Source organism: Schistosoma mansoni, chromosome 2, assembly GCF_000237925.1.
Source record: "Schistosoma mansoni strain Puerto Rico chromosome 2, complete genome".
Lineage (NCBI taxonomy): Eukaryota > Metazoa > Platyhelminthes > Trematoda > Strigeidida > Schistosomatidae > Schistosoma > Schistosoma mansoni.
This window is the reverse complement of record NC_031496.1, coordinates 12127530-12150656: the sequence shown is the minus strand read 5'-3', so window position 1 is coordinate 12150656 and position 23127 is coordinate 12127530. Positions and strand designations below refer to the sequence as shown.

The 23127-nt window shown below is 32.7% G+C and overlaps 2 protein-coding genes across 2 annotated transcripts in view; one reads left to right on the top strand and one right to left on the bottom strand.

Moving 5' to 3' along the window:
* Positions 1 to 855: 855 nt before the first annotated feature.
* On the top strand, positions 856 to 4246 carry Smp_130080 (putative ankrd45 protein; the record flags this gene model as incomplete). Its single annotated transcript, XM_018795699.1, has 4 exons — positions 856 to 1078; positions 1132 to 1299; positions 1357 to 1445; positions 4103 to 4246. The coding sequence occupies 4 exons, from the start codon at positions 856 to 858 to the stop codon at positions 4244 to 4246; spliced, it is 624 nt and encodes a 207-aa protein (XP_018649986.1).
* A 3805-nt stretch (positions 4247 to 8051) lies between these two features.
* Smp_130070 (putative nephrin) overlaps positions 8052 to 23127 on the bottom strand; it is a gene marked incomplete at both ends in the record, with an annotated part of 67079 nt that continues 52003 nt past the window's right edge. The window contains 9 exons of the mRNA XM_018795698.1: positions 8052 to 8057; positions 8278 to 8595; positions 9816 to 9907; positions 11852 to 12122; positions 12325 to 12972; positions 14366 to 14766; positions 18499 to 18867; positions 19775 to 19876; positions 22634 to 22727. Of these exons, the coding sequence (XP_018649985.1) occupies positions 8052 to 8057; positions 8278 to 8595; positions 9816 to 9907; positions 11852 to 12122; positions 12325 to 12972; positions 14366 to 14766; positions 18499 to 18867; positions 19775 to 19876; positions 22634 to 22727 (2301 nt within the window). The remainder of the gene's footprint in view (positions 8058 to 8277; positions 8596 to 9815; positions 9908 to 11851; positions 12123 to 12324; positions 12973 to 14365; positions 14767 to 18498; positions 18868 to 19774; positions 19877 to 22633; positions 22728 to 23127) is intronic.

Here is a 23127-nt window from a genome sequence, read left to right as displayed (position 1 = left end):
GATGTTAATGCCACGTCAGTTATTTTTAATTGCTAAAGACGTTTATAACTTAAACAATTGTGAGATAATTAAGTCTCCCTTTGATTGTTAACTGTATGCAGAGAACTTTCATTGTTTTATGTCAGGATCTGTGGGGACTAGGATCTGACTCCAGTTAGGTTGTATGAATGAATTTGTCAAAATATATATCCTATCTATCCTCGTATGTAATAAATGACTTAATTCGCGTTGATGAATAACGAAGTTAAATAAGTCAAATACGAAAATGGATTTCGAATACTTATATTTTGTACACTTATTGATCTGGACGGGAAATCAGAGGGATGAAGCGAACAGAAAAGAGCGAAGCGAAAATGACACGCATTGCAGATGGCGGGCAGGCCAACTCTTTTTAATCGAGTGTTAATCAATATTTATAGTCAGATAAAAATAAATTACAGACATGTGATGAATAAGATAAAACGTGTACACACATACGCTCATATAAAAACTGTCAGGGTTAATAAGTGAATAATTAACGTTCAAAACATGACTCGAGATGGATAGGTAAATTGGCTTATCCTGAAGCTAGAATAAGGTATATGGGCTTAACATATCAACCGACACTACAGATGGAGTAATCCCATAGCTCTAGTGAGCTTTTAGTAAATTTTCGGAGTTCATATACATGTATTTATAAGTAAATTTATTTATCCGACAATAAGAAACACTAATTGAGTAAAAACCCTTTTCATCGTCTTTGTGTCTCAATCTATATGATGGCGAATTATACCCATTTTAATGAGTTTACCTGAATTGTTGAACATCTACGAAGGTAAAATTTTTTTTAACTTTTTTTAATCTTAGATTTAAACAATGTCTCAGTTAATAGAACTCATTCTTCAGGGTGACAGTGATAAAATCCAGAAACTTTTAAAAGAATATGATAAAGATCCAGAAGGATATCTACAATCTATGAATGAATATGACGAAATGCATAATTCTGCTATTGAATTATTTACAATATTGGATTCCAGGAATATTATTGAAAAAGCAATAAGCAATGGTTATAATGAACTAAATATAATTGGAAAAAATGGTAAGTTTTAAATTATTTTAAAAAAATCATTTCCCCCTCTTCTACATAAAAAGGTTGTAATTTAGTTCATTATGCTGCTATGTGGAATCATGCTGATTTAATAAAATATTTATATTTTGCTGGTGTCGACGTCTATAGAAAAAATGTCCACGGTGAAACTGCACATAAATTAGCTGTTAAGTATGAACAAAAAGAAGCGATGCATATATTAGAATGGATAGGTAGTTAATAAAAATAGTATTCATGTATAGATAATTTGTTTATTTAATATTATTTAGAATGTCGTGATGAATTTATTATGCTAATCCGATTAGTCAGAGAAATTTTAGCAACTTCTGATAAGAATGATTATACGAAAGAAGAAAGGGTAGGTCGGTATTCTATATCTTTTTTGAACGTTGCAATTCAACTTCCATCATGCTAAAATATTTATTCTACCATTTTTATAGGTTTTAATATAAATAATCAATGATTACAAGTAAAGATGGATAGTGGCTAGCAGTAGAATCCAGGATGCGCGCGTTTCGTCCTATTTGGGACTCGTCAGATGGATGAACCTGCGTCTCAGAGTTTATGTTCACCCTGGGACTCGAACCCAGTACCTTTCGCTTTAGACACTATCACGTTATCCACTCAGCTACTGAGACCTGATAGCTGTTTGCTTGCAGTCCTAAAGGTCAATGGGAAGATTCAGCCAAACAATACCAAGACAATTTAAACTTCACCTCACTGCACAAACAAGTGGCTATCAGGACTAAGTGACCGAGTGGATAACGCGATGGAGTTTGAGGCGAAAGGTACACGATTCGAGTCCCAAAGTGAACATCAACTCTGAGATGCAGGTACATCCAGCTGACGAGTCCCAAATAGGACGAAACGCGCGCATCCTAGATTCCACTGCCAGCCACTATCTATCCATCTTTGCTTATAATGCTTGTGAGCTAAGGCTATATCGAGCAATAAGCACAGTATGCACATATGCCAATAAGAGACTGATCAGTTGCAGTCCTAAACATCAATGGGAAGATTCAAACAAACAATACTAAGTGAATTTTAAAAAACCAATGGTCTAAAACATTATTTATTTCCATATAGACGTTATAATTAATAAGTAAATTTGTTAGTTTTTGAATAGTAAGGAAAATAAGTTTTGTAGAATAAATTTAATTTATTGGACATTAAGGCTTTTCGCCATCTGAAACCGACATGAAGTAATATAAAGTAGTATGGTTGTAAACAATGATTTAAAATTCATAGTTCATGAGATTGAAACGGATGTTAAAAGCAAAACACAACACAGTAATGTGGGTGGAAAAGGCATCAACACATGACGCTTAACATTATGATTAATATTAATGCATATATGTTGAAAACGCTAACTATAGAAATACGTCATATAAGGTCAGATTTACCGACAAACATTAGTTTTATTTATAAGCGAAAATAGATGGTGGCTAACAGTAGAATCCAGGCCGCGCGTTTGTCTTATTTGCGACTCGTCCGCTGGATGTACCTAAATCCCAAGGAAGATTTAAACAAACTTTGCAAAATGAATTAGTTTTATTTATTTCAGAAATCTGTATGTGGCTTTTAAAAATTTATGTTACATGATTACCACATTTCGAGATAGATGCTTTAAATAATTGGTTTGAAAGTATTATACTGCAATAGACGAGTGAATTCACGTCATTAAATGAAAAAAATTGACTGGAAATAACGATTGTATTTAGATATGTTGTGCGCAACTGAGCCCTAAAACTATCAGAAAGCGACCCTCTTTCTTTCAGTGTAAGAAATTACTCTTGTTTATCTTTTAGTTTGAACCGAAACAGAAAGGGTAATTCAAGAATGGTTAACTAAGGAACGTTTATCACTCTAACAATCAACCCAAAGTAAATTCGTCACATTATGCATCAATATAAATCAAAGTATAAAATGTAACAAATTCTCCCCTACAAAGGAATCCCTCCAGCCTAGACACTTTCTGTCGAAAGAGAAAGTATTTTATGAACATTCAGGAAATCCAAAGTATCTTGCGTGAGGTCCTGCAAACGTCATTGTTAACTTTTCTGACTCTAAACAATAGAGAAACGTGTATGCAGAAAACCGTGACAGAGAATAAAATCGTCAAATATCTTTAATTTATGGGGTTTTACGAAATCCTGTTGGCAAGCCACTAATGAAACCCTAAACACCTACAATGGGTATGTGTGATCTACTATTCCGCTAATAAAAAATTACTATGCATCATAAATCATGTATACAGAAGGTAAATACAAGACAAGTATCATACGTAGGTATTGGATTTGGGTCTTGGAATAAATATTAGCTCTGGGATGCAGGACATGCAGCTAAGAAGTCCCAGATCTAAACAATACATGTACTAGACTCGACTAATAGCCACTTTTCATCCATTAGCTACCTTGAATCTGTTGCTGGACTCCTAACTTAAGAGATTTCGTAGCATAACTCTCATCCGGTATCACTATTTAGTTCACGTTTTGAAAACAATGTTTAGGTTGTTTGAATAGATAGCTTATTACAGTTACTGTAGTGATTGAATAAAATTATCTTGGCTATAGAAAATGTTTATTTGAGGGAGAGGAAATAAAAACAAAACTTCTATCTCTGTCATATCTTATTAAGCTATTTGAATAGCTGACTTACACTACTTTGAAGATCATAAATGCCTAGAAGCTCTTGAACAGCCGTTTTGTTCTAATTTTAGCCTTCTCATCAGTCTGTACCAACTACCTAATGTCGGGTAGAATTAGATTCTGTCTCTTCATGGTCCTGGCTTCTACTAGATACGAAATAATGTAGCCACTCACTTCTAAATGGTTAGGACCCATACGGAACTGCTACCTATTCTTATGTGGTTTTAATGGTTTTCCAAATGATGTTGATTATTGTCAGGAATTACCTTCATTTTATACAAATTCCCCCCCCCCCAGTAAACCACTTGATTTTTAACTAATAATGTTTATTTTCAGTCTTACCGAGTTTAACATTTTATGTTTTTAGAAAATTGCAGATTCTGCTTGCCTTGATGGAGAATCCTGGATTAATAAAAATAAAGAGGCTACACTCAGCATGCTAAAAACAAAAAAAGAACAAATTGAATTGATTGTAGAACCATTTTTACGGAAGAAATCATCAGTTATGTAGTGTGATGAAATAATATCTTATTATATTGTATGGCGAAAACACAAATAACATTATTTTGCATTTACTATTTCAATACTGAGTATGCAACAGAATTTTAATTCAATAAGTGCATGCAGATCTGTTTGACAATTAGTTTACCAAACTTGTGCTCATCTTCGTGAACTGTTTAATAACTCACCAATGAATTGTTATCTGAATAACCTTGATTACGTTGTAGTGACCTACTTTATGACGAGAACGTAATTGGTATAATGGATACATTTATCATTATAACCAATTGTACTAGTGATTGTTTTACTGTACTTGTTTGTTTAACTGTACCAAAAACACTTTTCCTTCCGTTGCCTGTGAACTTGCATGAACTCGCTTATGCTCAGCAGTCCGCTCGTAAACTTTGGCACGTCTCGGTATTCTTTCGATACCACGAGATCGCCAACAAATATATCTTATTGCAACCATTGACAGCTTTCTGGTTTTTGGCCTACCAAGGGATCCACGCCGATACCTGACACGTAATCTTCCTGTAGTTGTGATCATAGTCAATCGCGGCTCGAATTCATCTACAACGTACTGGACTGCGACGTAGTAAAGTAGTGGAATTCCTGATATCCTGGCGAATCATTTCATCGAATTTTTTCTCCTTTAACACATTCAAAATTTGTATAGTTTACGTGGTCCAACAGTAGTTGCTTGTGAGTTGCATAAGGTAGTGAAATCGGCTTGTCTGGAAATACCAAAGTCTTTATTAAGCTGCATGTTTCCTTCCTGATGAACTTAAGGAAATGAGCCACAATATTAAAATCCTCAATATCTTCCTTGGTCATAGCTCAGATTTCGAACCTCCCCATGTAATCATCAAAAGCATTAAAATCTGAATGTATATACAACCGTTCCATCAGGCTCCATCACGACGCCAATGTGATGTTTAAGAGTATTTAAATTATGGTATAAACTCGTAATACCAGAAACAACGCAATTTAATCAAGAAGTATTAGATGAGCATGAACGAATGTATCGCACTTGAAATTCAAAACCAATCAGTCATCAATACCAGGGAATCATTGGTTCATTCAAACACCACAAAATATATAGAGGTAACGATAGATTAAGTATTGGTATTCTCTCACTCCAAATAATTTTGTATCAATACCTTATCGTTAGCATGCTACATAAAAAACCCTAAAATAATCAGGCCAAAATAAGACGATGTGACGCATAAATACTGTATGTGATCAAGACTAACTGTAAATCAAGTGATTCTGCGTATTTAAAATACATGAATACACTTTCTTATCACAGTAATTCATAAGATACAGGAAGTTAGCATGTTAGTGTAAAGAGCAGAGTTTTCCCAAGACTAGTAAGTCCATAAATAGAGCCGTTAGATGTCACATAATTGCGAATATTCGAGCATACATTTATGAATAGTTGTTCTCATAATGAGTGGAAGAAATTAAGAAACCAGGATGATGTAAGGTAAAGGGAGATAAACATGGTATTTCTGTGTAACAGAAACTCAACAAACTTAGTTGAGTCAAACTTTCTCATCTAATATATACATTCAATCAACCACTTAGGGAGATCTTAGGTATATTGAAACAACATGAATAAAAAATTTGGCTAGCGTTAAAGACAGATTACCCATCTACTTTTTAAGGAAGGGAATTAGCTGTTCTGTTTTTCTATCCATCTTGACATACATGAAAAAGCTAGCCATAAGTCCAAAGTATCATGGAAGTGTTAAGTTTAAACAATGCATATATCAGTAAACAAAATTATGAGTAGTATTTAGTTATGTATTTCTAGGCTGCAACAATAAATAAAGTAGAGGTTTAAATTTTCAAACTTTTAATTGCTCTCTGATTCCTATTTTCTTTAGTCTATACATTGAAATCCTATAGTCTACATGATTCTTTTTGAAATATACAATGTAGCTCAGTGATAATAAAATGTATCTTGTTTACAAACAGTTGATCATCAACTGTTGACCAGTGGCATATTTACCTAATGAAGCTTGATGAGTCCAGATTGAATCTTCCGGGAAACATCAGCTCCCTTAAGATTTTAGATCTATCATGGCGGTGAGTAATAAACAGTATAAAACCTAAGTCCAAGGTATCCTATCGACTATTGAAAACCACCTCTTCCTATTACTTAAAAATTTTTAATAGTTCTTTGATCGTGCATATATTTATCATGAATTAAGTTACACATTTAAACGATTTATAGCAGGTCACGTACAATTGAGTTTGTTCATATCTGATTTATTTAAGCCCTTTTGTTAACTTATTCAACGGATAGAGTCATTCGGACAATAACAACCTATCTATACTATTATACCTTTATTATTGTTGCACTTGTATGAATATGTATGCTTGAGTATTGCTTACTGCCTACGCATATGTCATTCTGTTAGCCTAACTATTAGTCGCTTGATTGATTCGATGATTCATTCATTTCCATATATATATATATATATATATATATGTACATTTTAATCCTGTCAACTGACTTCCGCACTTGTTCATTGACTCGATCACTCTCTCTCTCACTCGCTTGATTTTCGGCACTACTCTTTCATGTTTGCTTAACGTGCCTGTAATTTCGGCAATCTGTACGTGGTTCAATAATGAACGTAATCAACGCTTCGTATTCACCTTCTGTTTTATACACCATTTGAACGTTATCTAGGAACGATTATCAGGACGACAAATATATGAAGTTTAACGATAATATCGAATACCGATTATCACAGGTTTATTATGTTACTATACATAAGTGAGCAACAACTATGAGTAGTTATTAAATAATTAGTGAAATAATGCAAAGTCTACAACATTGGCTAGTAGTTTACGGATTCAATCATTGTTTATACACTGACATCATGAAGTGAATCACTTTAGAATATGTTATTATTGTTATAGACCTAATAACTTTTTAAAAGTTCTTTTTGAATATAGTTGAGATCATGAATAAATTGAAGCTAGACCACTATTGAAAACTTGGAAGCACTTGACAGCCGTTTCGTCCTATTGTGGGACTTCTCAACAGTGCGAATCCACGGTCCCGCCTCACGAGATTCAAAACCAGTGCTTCCAGGTTTTCCATGGTGGTCTAGCTTCAACTGATTCATGATCTCAACTATATAAAATTACTAAAATCTCCATAAAACCCCTCTTCTTTTTGAATAGTTAATTTAATCATTTCAAATAAAACTTAAGATAATATATTTGTACAAATTTAAGTTGCATATTCAATACTAATAAAAACCAAAATCAGTAGTATTAAAAGTAGTTTTGTTTTTTTTCTGTGAAAGATTGTAGTCTTACAATTATTAAATGAACACACAATTAATAATTATAATAACATTGTAGAGATTGAAATGAAGAATTAAAAAGAACTTACCATTTAATTTTCTTTTAAATAATCAAAAAAAAAACAAGAAAAAACATCAGCTTTTATTCGTCAGTCATCAAAACTGACCAAGATGATCCAAGAAGAAGAAGTAGAAGTTTATCCTTTGAAGATTCAAAGAAGACATATTATCATAAGTCGATTGAAATACAATTAGAAATGTTAAACTTTACATTAGTATAAAAGTGGTATGAATATTAAATTTTACAAAAAAAAAGAAAAAAAGAAAAAGAAATAACGAAGAAAGAATTCACAAAGATGTATGTATTCCAGTCTTGTTATGATGAACCTCTTTGGGGGGTTTATTTTCCCCGTATGTAATCATTTGAGGAATGTTATTTCGGAATTAATTACTATTCGAAAGAAATAATTCATGAATGTCGACGGTTTTTCAACTGTAAAAGATGAGAAAGAAAATGCTCACTTAGTTTAACATTCAACTTATAAACCGGAAATATTAGTTAAGAGAGTAAATGAGTATAAAATAACAATTTAGAAAAAACAACAAAAAAATGAATTTAGCCAGGGAGATAAAGAGAGAGAGAGGGAAAAAAAACCAAAAGAATTTAAACAAAACAGTCAGATAGATGGGTTGACCTGATTTCAGTGTTATCTACATTTGGAATGGTAGAGAAATCATCAGTAATGTGTTGATTTTGTTGTTGTTCACGGTTGAACTTGTCGGAATATAACAATCTAGACGTTTCAAGATTTTCATTGTTTCCTAAACTGTCTGGTCGTTCATTATATTGGTTTAAATTAGAGATAAGATGATTATTTTCAGTATTATTCAACAATTCAATCTTGTGCATATTTGATTTGGATTTTGATAAGCAAGAATGGAAGTTGTTTATATTGTGCTCTTCTTGAGAAGGTGATAAATTAGAATCAGGACTTGAATGATCATTTTGTGCGTTGATGTTACCTAATAAAAGCTGTAAATTAAAGAAACATTGGTTGTTTGTAACAAATTACATTTTAACTTTGAATAAAAAATATTACTGCTTATATGAAATTGGGGTGAAATGGCTGCATCGAGGAGATCCGATCAGGATGTAGATACACCAACCAAGAATGACGAGATGTCAGTTAGAATGTGAACAATGAGACAAACCATTTCGGTAGCCAAATGGATAATGCGATGGCATCTGGACCGAGCGGTAATAGGTTCGGGCCCCCGAGTGAACCTCAAGTTGCATGCAAGTAAATCCAACTGGAGAGTCCTACACAGGGCAAGACGAGGGTCTTAGACTTCAGTTTTAGTTACATTCCATCTACTATACATTTGAAATTAATTTTCACCATTAAATTTTCAAAGCTAGAGAACGGTCGAAAGCCAAGTAACATTTAATGAATATTTAATCCCAGTTCTTTAACTTCTTAACAATTCTCTTCTACAGGATCGAACTTCAGATTTCTTGGTGTAGACCTTATTTCTAGACTAGTAAGTTAAAGTATGGTAGGTTACATTTGTAACTAGGCAATTTGTCATGTAGTATAATCGTGAGTACATACTTCCGAGGAGTCATAAGCCAGCTTTTTAGTTCTATTTGGTCTATGAGGGTCCTTAATGACATGTTATTTAGTGATACGTTGGGGTACGTGGTTGTTGAACATACATAACATATGTCCCACCCCTATCATTTAGTGAAAATTTACTTCATCTTCATCCCATTCCCAACCTTGGGATTCATTGGTCGGTGACCCCAAAATACACAAGTGTTGCTTCGAAGACACTTGTAGTCGAATACTAGTAACCAACGAATCTCCTCTATTCATATCTGTGAAATAGAACGGTAAACTCATTCTCTGATTGGCGGATAGACATCTCGCCTGTACCGTGATGTGAGTTAACAAAATCGAACTGAGCTTCCTGAGTCTGTGCTGAGATCTTACCAAACACCAGCCCATCAGGACTGATGAGACTTCCAAGGTTAGTGAAGTGGTCGGTACTCCTAACCACTTCACTAACTATCACTGATTTAAGTGCTAACTTAGGCCAGTCCTGAAGCAAAATTTGTATTGGGAAAGAAAGAATCGTTGATATTCAAACCATTTAAAAACAAGTCAGATCTTTAAGATCATTGGTTTGTTTTCAGAGTTGCTAAGTAGATTACAACTGGAAATAAAGAATTATGAAAAATAATTAACAAACCTGAGCAGTCGGCCCACCACCGTACTGAATACGTCTAAGTTGATCCGCATAACGACTACGATCAGAATCCTTGTCCTCTTCAGAAAAATTGTCTAGAATATTGGATTGATAAGTGGTTAAAAAACAAACGTGATTTAGATTGTCATTAAAATAGTCTCTTATGTTTATTGTCTTAAACTTATCATATCACTGAATAGTTTCAGGATATACTTGAACAAATTAGTAAACTGATTAATTGTACAGTAACCATTAAAGAGCATTTTTCTAAACCTTCAGTTTTTTCAAGTGTTCTGGTTTCACTTTTGATAAATTAAGCTGTTACTGGTATCTTGTTTTCTAGACCACTATTGAAAAGCCGGAAGCAATGGACGGCTGTTTCATCGTAGTATGAACTCCTCAGCAGTGCACATCCACGATCTTGCACGCTGGACTCAGGTCAAGGACCTTCAGTTTCGCGCGCGAATGTTTAACCTCTAGATCGCTTAGTTGACGTCCAATGTTGTTGCGCACTGCTCAGAAGTCCCACAATAGGACGAAACGGCCGTACATTGCCTCCAGTTTTTCAATGGTTGTCTAGTTTAGATCGATTCGTATTTTCGAATTATCTTATCAAAGTTATCTGACAAAAGATCTGTAAAAGTATAAGTATATGAATCCAGAATTTTAAAAACTACCTTTTGATCAGTTTATGACGAAAGAATGTTTCGTATATTTGAGGTTGTCTTCATGTTTGGAAACCTACAAGTAATGCTTCTAATAAAGTGAGAGTTCTTAAAGACATATTCAGTTTTATTCTAGACTGAAAAAAATTATTTCAAGACAGGATGAAATTTAGATTGTTTTGCTCTCCTGCTTCCTGTATGTAACTAACACAGCCTATTATTTTAAATATTTCCAAAATTTATGTTACTTTTAAAAATGTGACCCATATTTTTTCAGATATTAGAACCTAACAATAGTTTTTCCCTTATTGAGTGAGTTTTATGTAGAGAGGAAAATAGTTTACAAACAACATTATCCGTTTTACATAAGAACTTTAGTCTAAATTTTATCGATTAGTTTCACAGTATTTGGGCACTGAGTTGATGCATGACATTAACGAGGAAGAATGTATTTATAAAATCTCAGCGAATAAATTTGAAATAAATTCAATGCTTTGCTTGGCAATCTGGTCCAAAAGTTTTCAGGGAAATATAATCAAACATCAAGATTATTGAAACAATATCTCTTATTTAGAAATGTCAGTATCAGTTGTTTCCATTATCTAATCTTCTTATGATCCAAATGGATCATTTCTATGTCAGATATGAAGTTACTTGTTTTTAAATATTTATTTACACAGAGGTCACAACAATGATATTTCATGTAATTAAGGGTGTATCGATCTTAGCTCATTCAGAATACTTCTCACTTATTGAAATACACTTATCCCATGTTTTTTTGTCTTGTCCAACAATATCTACTAAAATCCTCTGAAGTTAAGCTCTTCAAATGTTTCTTTGTCTGATGCTTAACGTATTTCGTCTTCTTAATCTGGATTATTTTACTAGTTTAGTTCAGCAGTAATATTTCAGAAAGTTAATCAGAGAAAATTACCACAGACCGTACATCTGAAGCTTTTGTCAATACAAATGGTTTACAGTCTTTCCAGGTTTCTGTTGTTTTTGTAGTCATCACGGCTCTCATTGAAACATTTGATCTGCTTTATGAAAGATATTTTCTTTCATGTTCTATCTCAATGAACAACATTGAAAGTTCCATGAATTGTTCGGAAGGTTTTACTAAATTTTTACAGTAAACCCAAATGAATTATTTCACGTGTTCATTATACAGACTATGTGACTTACAATCCTGGAGATTTAATATAAGATTAATTAAGGTCAAAGTTTGTTCACAGAAAACTACTGTGTATATTCGATAAAACGGACTGGTTAAAATTACACCTACTTAAACTTCTAACTTATAACTATGAGTATAAATGATAGACTTACCAATGACAGAGTTCTGAGTGTTCAGTGTATGAAATGATTGCTTACTATTATGTAAACTTGATCTTGATTTCAAGCATGTAGAACAAGAATATGGTAATCGTTTATGACATTGAATTTGATTAGGTTTATGCATAGAATATTGTTGTTCACAATTACATTGATTTTGATGAGTAAATAACTCACTAGATATTGCATGAGTAAGATTGTTTACACTTTGTCGATTTTCATAATGAGGTATATTTTTTCTAGACGTATTCGATTGAATAACTTCTCTTGATGAACAAAAATAACGTGTACTTGCAAAATTAGGTTTTGTCTTGGAGTGATTCAATGGAATATAGGGAATTATTGAAGAGATAGAATACCATTATAAACAATTCTTAATATAGTTAACTTATACAACATGGTAATTAGGCATGCATATAATGTTCAAATCATTTAGGAAATATTTACTATCTAGGGAAAGAATAGAAAGCATATTAAATATGTTGCACCGGGACGTAGCTTGAAACTAGAACCTGATCTGTATGTACAGGTGTTGGTGAATGAATCATTAGAGGAGTAACAGACATTTCACGATTAACCTCATATAATTTGTTATTATCTTGGGTACAGTTCATCAAAGAATTTGACATCAATAGGGAATTCGATGCACTGGGATCAAGAGATAAGAATATAGGTGTACATGATGGACCTATATTATAGTTAAATGGTGCACTATATGAAAATGTAGTTAAATCTGACCCTAATTCCATTGATTGAGAATTAAAGTGATCTGGAAAAGAGGTTACATTTATAGAGACTATAGGTGAATTCTCACCAGGTATGTTGTTTGTATTAAAAAATCCATTAGTCAAATTATTTCTTTCACTGATATTATTATTAAATTCAGATTTTCGTTTAATCTGTGAAAATGCAGCTAATCCAGTAGATAATATTTCTGTGGAACTATCAGCTGTTTGATTAGGAACAACATTATGAACTGATGAATCTATTGAATTATTAACTATAGTTAAACCTATACTATTACTATCTACAGTGACTGAATTGTTGATAGAAGCTGTAGAAGAAATTATAGTTTGTAGTTGTGCACAATCTTTCATTTTATTATCAATGATAAACTGGTCATTTGTTATTTTTCTATAGGAACTAAGATTTTGAAGTGTCTGAATTTATTTATTGAGTCACAACAACAACAACAACAAAATAGATATTACAACAGTAGGAGACAACAAACGAAAAAAAGAAAAAAAAGAGAAAAAGGAATCATTGAATATGTAGTAGAAATGTGTAAAATATTTTAAATCCTTATTAAATTATCAGAAGGGGGGTTTGTGAAGATTTTAGTAATTTTATATAGTTGAGATCATGAATCCCACAATAGGACGAAACGTCCGTCCAGTGCTTCTAGGTTTTCCATGGTGGTCTAGCTTCAATCGATTCATGATCTTAACCATTGTTAAATTATTCATACAAAATTTTATCATGTTGATGGGTATTGGGAACTGTGTACTTCTTTGGTTATTGTTTATGTGAATTGTTGTGCAAGTACATCAGTGAATATACTTTTTCAGTAGTCACTTAATATGCAAAACTGGTTCACTATTATTTTTAATATCAGTATACTCTGTTACATCTTGTAGTTCTGATCATATTACGATCAGAGTTTTCCACATTTGAAAATTGTGATCAGTTTCGGTAAGCGCTTTTAGTTATGTTTATATTGATTTATATTTGTGTATTATTCTCAATGATATCAGTTAATTAAGTTATTAAGAGTTAGTCTGAACCTTGTTGGACGAATACGATTATCCTAACTAGTGGTTGGAGACGTTGGCTGATGTGTTACAGAATCGCTCATTATGTCCCAGATGGATTCAATATTTTTCTTCCTTTGAAATAATTTTATACTTTCTTTTTTCCATAAAATGTATTGTTTATACCTGCTCTTTTCTGCTGCGACTGTTACTGTGGTGGACATTACTCACAAGAATGTCAGTACATAGTAACTTCTAGCAATAAATACACATTCCCCTCTCCTATTGTCGTGTTTTATATTTCTACTTCTAGTATCCTGGTATTTTCTTTGATAATTATATATCACTGAGCTAATATACTGCATCAACTTAAACCGAAGCCAGTATGTACTAGGTTCTTCGTTAGTTATAACTGATTATTTAACTAAGTTTAGTGACTAACTAGCTTACTGTAGTTAAGTGATCGTATTCAAATAAATTTTTCATAGCACTAACACTTAGAATTTTTCTACAACTATTCGGACTCTAAAATAAACAAATCTGGTGAAAAAGAGTCCAAGTAATTTCCGAAAAGAAGTTAAATACAGTCAGGTTATCTGTTAAAAACCTCAATGAATAACTGACATTACCCCAAACAAATGGTATGTTTTCTGCTACTTACTGCTGGGAACTACTAAACAATGGTGTCAGTTAACATTTAAACCGTCCATCTTAGCTTCTGTACAGGCAAACGATATAATGATTCAAATGTTTTATGCTAGACATTTATTGATAAATCTTTATTCAATAAAAAATAGCTTACGCCATAGTAACGAGACTGATTTGGTTGCCTTGGAGTGTGTTGACCATAGCGAGTAGAATGTTTTATGCTTCCATGTTCATGTCTCAATTGATTAACTGGGTTTGCTGATGAATAAACTATTCCGAGTTCAGTAGAACCATGACGAGTCATTGGATAATTCAGTGTATTATTGTAATATGGATTTGGAGATGTTAAATGGCGAACCGGATAACTTGTTGTCATTTGATTAGAAGTTAAGTGATTAAAATCTGGATTACTGCTTGTAATGTTATGATTCATCAAATGTCCTTGTTGATCAACGTCTGTAGGTATATACTGAGGACATTGAGATGGACAAATATCATGGGGTGCATAACCATGTGTACGGGAAAAATTACCATAAGAGTCTGCTTTTACATAACCTAATAAACAAATAATAATATTGAACAGTAAATGGGTGATAATTAAGCTGTGTTAGGGGTTAAACAATATCATTTAATTATTAACAATTGCACAAAATGCTTCTAAAGCACCAAAATATATTTGTAAACCATTCTCAAGGCTTAGTATTCTAATCAGGAATCAAAGGAAACAGTAGAAACTCACATGATTATGGGTTTTATAGTCTTGAAATATTTGGTACTTTGTGGATTTAGTAGGACTGTATTTAATTCTGTTGGGGCAAACGTCTTAGCAAATGGAGTAAGTCACTGGACGAGATTGTTTGACCCATATGTTATGCCTAATGATCGACCAATAGATCAATGTACCATACTTACTAAAGCTTTTTAACGTTGGGAGAGAACTAAGAACAGTCAAACCAAAACAAATCACTGCTTCACGAAGTTACTAATTACTGACTTGAGAGTTAAAAGAAATTACAACCCTTTTGTCTGGCATTATTGAAATTATCAGAATGGGGGATTCGTGGAGACTGTAGTAGTTTTAATAGTTGAATTCATGAGTCAATCTAAGATCTGGACAGCCGTTTCCTCCTAGTATGAAAGACCCTAGCAGTGCGGGACCTTGAATGCGCACTTCTAAGGTGTCATATACTAGGGCGAAACGGCTGTCCAGATCTACCTTTTCAGTGATCCTCATGAGGTCGATCTAGCTTAGATCAACTCATGAGTTTAACTGTTAAAATTATTGAAATTATAAAAATCAATTGTTAGCCGTTAAAAACTTAGTATTAAGGGTTTCACCTTATCAGACTAGAAAAATTCATTCACGAGAACCTGTATGGACACTAAGAGTAACGACTACTTTTTGCACTTTGTTTCTCATATTCTAGCATTTTAAAAACCCGACAGTCAAATTTTGATAATTATCAAATATTAAATATGGTACTTATCAATATTAAGTAGTATAAAGTGAAAATGGATCAGTTTTTGACCTTCAATAGTCCACTAAGGTACATAATCCTTTAAGTTGTAAACAGTTATAAACTAGCAGCCGTGAGAGGAATATCATATTTATGAACATATATACTTATGTTAGACCTGAAAAGCTCGAATAAATAGTTCGCAGTGAATAAACTCTGGCTGCTAGATCCAGAAAAGCTGGAAACAAGATAGTTATTAACCAGTGATAGTAGATGAGGTTTACTTTCAGTAGTGAATTGAATGAAGTTATAAAATCTGAAAAAACCAGATACTGACTGTCCCAATTGTCTACCACTGGTGAAACTAAAATTGTGGTAAAATACCTATCCAGTGTTTCCTTACTTTTAATCGTTTACAAGCTCATAGTTAATTCTCACTTTCGATGGAAGAAATCTCTAGAAATAACCATACAAATTATTTGCTTAATTCTAGCAGATTAGAAGACAAATTTCAATTGTTTCATCTTTGATTATAACAACTTCACTAGGGAATAGATGAACAATTTAGTATATGTAGGCTAAGGAGCTTACGGAATCATATTGTCAATGAATGAATATAATTAGGACAAAACATAGTCTAGAATGTATATTTTTCATCTTCTAAAGTGGTTCACTTTATTATTATTCCTAAGATTATGAAAAAAGCCTTTCACAGGGTAGAAAGTAAAGGGCTATCAGTATAGTTAGCGCATGTTCTAAATTAAAAATGGATTTGGATGTGGACAGAAATTTGAGTAGAGTCAACTAGCCCCCAAATGCTCTGGTACGGCCGAGAGTGGGGAGAGTACGCTCTCCCTCTCCAAATGCTCTCACATGGCCACGCATATATAGCCTCTGACAAGGAAGTCCAACTCACTACCTCCTCGTGGCATTACTGTTGTTTAGAAAATTGAGAGGACGAAAAGTGAATGTCTGGCTCTCTAACCGGGTTGGTAGACACGGAGGGTCCACCTAGGGGAGTTGGAAAACCCTGATTCCAAACCAATGAAGCACATGGGCTCCAGAATCCTGAGGGAACAAATGGCGTATGAATCAATCGTTGGTCACCTGTACCATGGGACTTCATCTCCTCACGATGCTCCACTGCCCTGTGGATCAGATTTTTAGGTCAAAGGCTTGAGGTGTGGTCCCCTAAGCAAACCACCTGCTTCAGTTTCAGTACATGAGCAGTATCACAGTCCTCACACAAATCAAATGATATTTGTGTGGCGTATATATATTTGGTGCCCCTTTGTACCAATATTTATGTGTTTAAGTAAATGTTTAAATAAGAAATAAGAGTCAACTAACTGGTTGGTACTATTTTGTTGGAAGTAATTTATAAAATTTACATAAATTTTCTCATATATTTTTCCACAGGTAAACTAGGTGTCATTTAGTAAGAACTCCTTCATACTTCATTTAGTTCATGTATGAACAATATATCACTGATTGACGGTAAACTCTGTATTGAAATAATCAGATACTGTATATTTGTGACAATATAGTTATGTCTAACAGTAAAGCCTTGTTGTATGATATGTGATTTCTAAGTTTGGTATGGTCAGACAATTCATTCTATATGATGTTGATTGTTTAAACTAACTATCAATAAATTACAAAGTTAAGTTTTCCAACAGTAGATTTGTACATGACTATTTACTTATCTAATTAGCTTTTTTATTTTGGTTGAGATTCATTATTTTATTATTATCACTACTGTGGTGTGGTCTACTTATATCTATATAAGTAGTATATGGTGATGGTCAGACATAGAATGTATTTTGGCAGAAGATCGATAAGGAAAAAAACTGAAATGAAGCGCGATTGGTAGAAAAATACATGAACAATGAAATTAGAGAAGATGAACTGATATTTACAGAAGGAACAGTGAGGATTGAGACAATTGATTGTTATTTTGCAAATTAACTGTTTGCTGTATGGTTATTAGAATTTAGTGAGATAGTCTGTAATTTTTGTCTAATTACTTTCGATTGTCCCCAACTGGTGTTCACTACACTACTATTATTAGCTTTATTCAATATCATATTTTTAGTACAATATAGGATTCTCAGCACAAAATATTTCAACAAGATCTCGTGTTTTACTTCTTGGTCGATCCTGACGATAAATACTGAGTGATCGCCAGATCGAAGTTAGCAATCCAGTCAATCAACATTTGAATAATGTACATTCTTTTCTCTGCCTACATATTGCCAGCAACCACGATGCTTCTCAATGAGCCTTTTGTAACTTGTACAACGAAGGGTTGTGCACTTTTCAGAAACGCACCTGAATAGGTTATGCGATTAATGGACATAATGATGTATTAAAACAAACAAAATTATATAACTTGTTGAAATATCTAGATAGCAGGAACAGGTAGCCCAGATATTCAAACAGGCCGATGAATGATATTACATAACTGTGATGAATGAGCTTTCTTGAAGGGTTTGTGAATGTTTACAACATAAATTAACGATTAGTAAACCACTAGATTGTGCTTTATAGACTACTTAAGTGTTTAATTATAACAATCAATATTTTGGATAAAAAATTCTTTAAGAAGTTATTCAGTTTCTTATAAATGACAATAGATTCATGTAATCATAGACCCCATCAATCAAATCCTTAATGGGATAATAATTTCATTAAAATAATGGATACATCATACTTAGGTATATCAACTAAACTGTAACAAGAATTTTTTAAATACTAATGGATTTTTGTTTCCCACTTTGATTATCAGTTAATTTATATAGAGGTAGTAAGTCAATAAAAATCATTTTACCTGAACTTGCTAGTTTTTGTTTGTTAGGATGACAACATATACATGTTGTACTAATATCTGTATCCATAAAATTATCATTTTGATCAATAAAAGATGATTGAAGATGTGATTTCATATCAGTACTAGTTTGATTATGATGTGTTAATGCAACTCCATTTGTCATAGTAACTCCTTGATCAGATTTATATTGTCGCCTTCTCATCATATTACGATGACGACGTCGTTTAATTAAGAAAATAATAACTATGATATTAATAAGAAGAATAACAAATCCAAAAACACATGCAGATACTATGATTAATAGAGCATTGTCATCTGAATAACCAGAAGTTGATAAGGGTGGCATAGGTTCACGACCATTGTATAAATCTACTATATAATAAAAGTTAATAAAAACAAATTATTCTAAAAATTACCGTTAAGAAAATAGACTAAATAAGCACACTCTTTATCTTTGAAGGTATCTATTCAACTGTATAGTTTAAGTGAATGATCTAAATTCGTGGAACTATGAAATTTTTTTCTATTAAAAGTCGTAATTATGAAACATATATGTAAATGATTTCTGACACTTGTTAGTGTAAACATACGTCATTTATGGTAAGCAGACGAAGCGTTCAAAGTCATCTACATAGGAAGATTAGATTGTGAAGAAAACTTGTGAAAGTTTACAATTACATTCACTTAGTATTGTTTGTTTGAATCTCCCCATTGATGTTTAGGACTGCAACTGGTCAGTCTCTTATTGGCATTTGTGCATACTGTGCGTATCGCCTCGATATAGCCTTATTTCACAATCATTATAAGCAAAGATGGATAGTAGCTAGCAGTAGAATCCAGGACGCGCGTTTCGTCCCATTTTGGGACTGGTCAGCTGGATGTACCTGCACAGTTTACTATAAATTTTCAAAGTGACGTAAAAATCATTTCAAGAAACAACAATAATATTCTTTAAATGACTGGTATAACAATATCATGGCTTAATTACAGTTCAAGTTATTACTATTATGATTATATAATAATGAATAAAAAGAAACTGTTACATGCCTAAATTAATTTGAAATATGTCACTTGATATAATACTAAATAAATAAATATCATTATGTTTAGAATGACACTAATACAGTGCTAATAACGTTTTGGTGAGAGAGAGCCCTACGACCAAACCATCCATCTGCGAGGACTAAATTCCATCAAAATCATCCACCTGAGCTACAAATCTTCCCCATCATCTCATAGTTTTAATAACGGAACTTATCTCTGGTGAAAAACTCACGTGATAGTGTTCTTAAATGAATAGGGTCTGTGTAGGCACTAGCTCCATGTTTTGAATTCATGGAATTCACACTGACTATGTATTCACTTCCAGGTTTTAAACCTATGAATAAAAAAATGTAGCAAAGATATTAGAATATTACTAAAACTAGTACAAGTAATTAATATACTGAAATATGTATTACGATTAAAAGAATTCGTGAAAAAATAAACAAAATACAGTTTGAACTGAGAGAATAGAATAGATTGTTTTTTTTATTTTTTCACAGTCAGAATACACTATTCTTAACGGTTCCCAGTTGAGAGTTGTTCATTAACATCAACCTTACCGATGTTAATAATAATAATAACTGAATTATAAGTAAAACTATAACCATAAGGACTGATAAACGTTTACCTATATAAGTTAAATATTGAAGAAACCACCCAACTGCATCACAAGACAAGTCCTCACATGGAATCCTGAAGGCCAAAGGAAAAGAGGAAGGCCAAAAAACACATCACGCAGAGAAATGGAGACAGACATGAGAAGAATGAACAAAAGTTGGATAGAACTAGAAAGAAAGGCTCAGGAGAGAATGGATTGGAGAATGCTGGTCGGCGGCCTATGCTCCATTGGGAGTAACAGGCATTAGTAAGTAAGTATATAAGTTAAGTATAACAAAAAAAACTAAAGTAAACAAGATCATCCTTTAGTTATTTCGATAATTATTTTATTTATTTTTTAATGAGTTCGGTAAATTCAAATTAATTTTTATGTAAAATGGGTTATTATTGTTATTCGAAAGTTGAATGTTCTGCGTTTTTTTTCTTTTTTTAAAGTGTAAATCCTTCCCAAAACTTTACGTTTTAGGAACAATAATTACAAATGATTTAGGTTCTCAAAGCTTTTTTAAAATAGATGAACAATATATTCATGTTATGTATTGTGTAGTATATTCTTTTACAAACATACTGTGTAAATGTATAGTAATACTTGTTTTGATGAATACAATTATATCAGAAGGGGTTTTGTGGATACTATAGTAATTTTAATAGTTGAGATCATGAATCAATTGAAGCTAGACCACTATGGATCGATTGAAGTTAGACATTAACACCGTTGGATGACGGCCGGCTCAGTGGTCTAGAGGTGAGGCGCTCGCGCGCGGAACTGATAGGTCCCGGGTTGGAATCTCGCGAGGTGAGATCGTGGATGTGCACTGCTGAAGAGTCCCACAACAGGACGAAACGGCCTGTCCAGTGCCTCCGGGTTTTCTATGGTGGTCTATCTTCAATTGACTCATGATTTCAACTACATAAAATTACTAAAATCTCCACAAAACCCCCTTCTAATTTGAAATTTCGTTAATTTATTTCAAACTTCATTTTTTGATTATTTGTCTTTAAATTACATCGGCTGAAAAAATCGGATATTTCATTCGTTTTTCACTAGATCGTTCTAGTTATAGATAAATGTAATCAGAAATCTATGTTATCCATCTACTTTAAGTTGCCGAACAGTTCAACACAGAGAGCATTATGTTTTGTAATTCATATATGATAATCTTAGATGTTAATTAGAGGTGAAATTTACAGAACATAAACTAGTGAATGAATAAATTTCAGACAATGACAAATCATCTGTTACTGAACAATGCTTATGTTCTTTTCAGATGTAATCGGATTTATTCATAAATTGTAACTTGTTTTAGCTCATATTTTAACAGGTTGTACATCAGACATCGCCTAGTAATTTATAGCTAGAGTAGCATTCGAAAGAAAGATGTTTATCGCAATTTTAAACATAGTTATGATAGCCGTCAGGAGTTTGTATTACAATATTTATGTCAACAGTGATTATCTCAACATGATTTTATATGAATAAACACTTTACAGGGATTATTTATAATTTTGAACAATGTGTATCAATTTCCACTTATAATCATTATAAAACTATGAAAACAAAGTCCTTTTTTACATATATAAGCTTTTACATCTTGGCTAAAATATTCTGATTAGTAGATCAAGTGAGAAATAGAAGACGTAGATACATATTGAATATTTTATAGTTGAAATAATGAGTCAATTGAAGATAGACCACCATAGAAAACCCGGAAGCACTGGACAGGCCGTTTTGTCCTGTTGTGGGACTCTTCAGCAGTGCACATCCACGATCTCACCTCGCGAGATTCCAACCCGGGACCTATCAGTTCCGCGCTCGAGCGCCTCACCTCTAGACCACTGAGCCGGCCGTCATCCAACGGTGCTAATGTCTTACTTCAACATATTGAATATTCAAATAATATATTAAAGCAATTAGTCCCTTTCATAAATTTCGATAGTGTAGTATCAAGAAGAAGATTATCAGAACTATATGATATATATTGCCAAACATATAATCGAAACAGGCCATAAGATTGATCTGAACTCGTCTTTTGAGGTGTATAAAAGTGTGAAGGGGCAAATACTGAGGTTAATTGAAGCCTTAGCCATACGAAAATTCAAACCCCTTTGCCTATTCAAAGACAGTTTGTTCTCACCTTAAACCTACCCTGGTAATATTAGCTTATTATCCAGAGTGATTAGGTTTCAAATTGCTTCCACATTATTATTATTATTATTATTATTATTATCCTTGTCTACTCCATTTCCAGTCCAGTTGGCCTTTTATTTTTATATATAAATGTTCTTAACAAGTATATGTGTGATCAGATTGTTCGAAATGTATTGCACTAATACATCACATAGTTCTGATAATCTTCATCTTCTTATTACACTATCAAAATAATATATTAATCTAACTAGTAATACTTTTGTAAATAGTTACAGACGAAATATTTCACAAAATCAAGACATTATCATTTAAGAATAAACATACCAGTTATGATGTACTCAACTCCATTTCGATTATCATTTGATGCTACATCAGCATATTTGTACAAACTAATTGAACCAACTTCACGCCAACGAACCTGTCAAATAATAGAGTTGATTGTGAGGAAATAAAATAAATTAAAAGTCAATTTAAACTCTAATAATTTACAGAAATAGCATTTATATTAAATTTAGCTGAATGCTGAAAAATCACTGTCTGAACACTACTATAAAGGTTGTAAGTTGACTCTAGGAATAGGTAATACGAATTTGAAATTTTAGTTAGGAATCAGTTATCTAAAGATACATACAAGTCAGCAAGTAAAACAATAATAAGAATTGAACTACTTGACAATATAATTCCCATTTAAACATTAAAATTAAAAACACGAAGTTCAGCGAAGGGATCTCTTTTCAACGAATTTATTATCAAGCTGTACAATCGTATATATATGAAAATGTTTTGTCAAAGTACTGATTCCGTGAGGAAATGTGAAC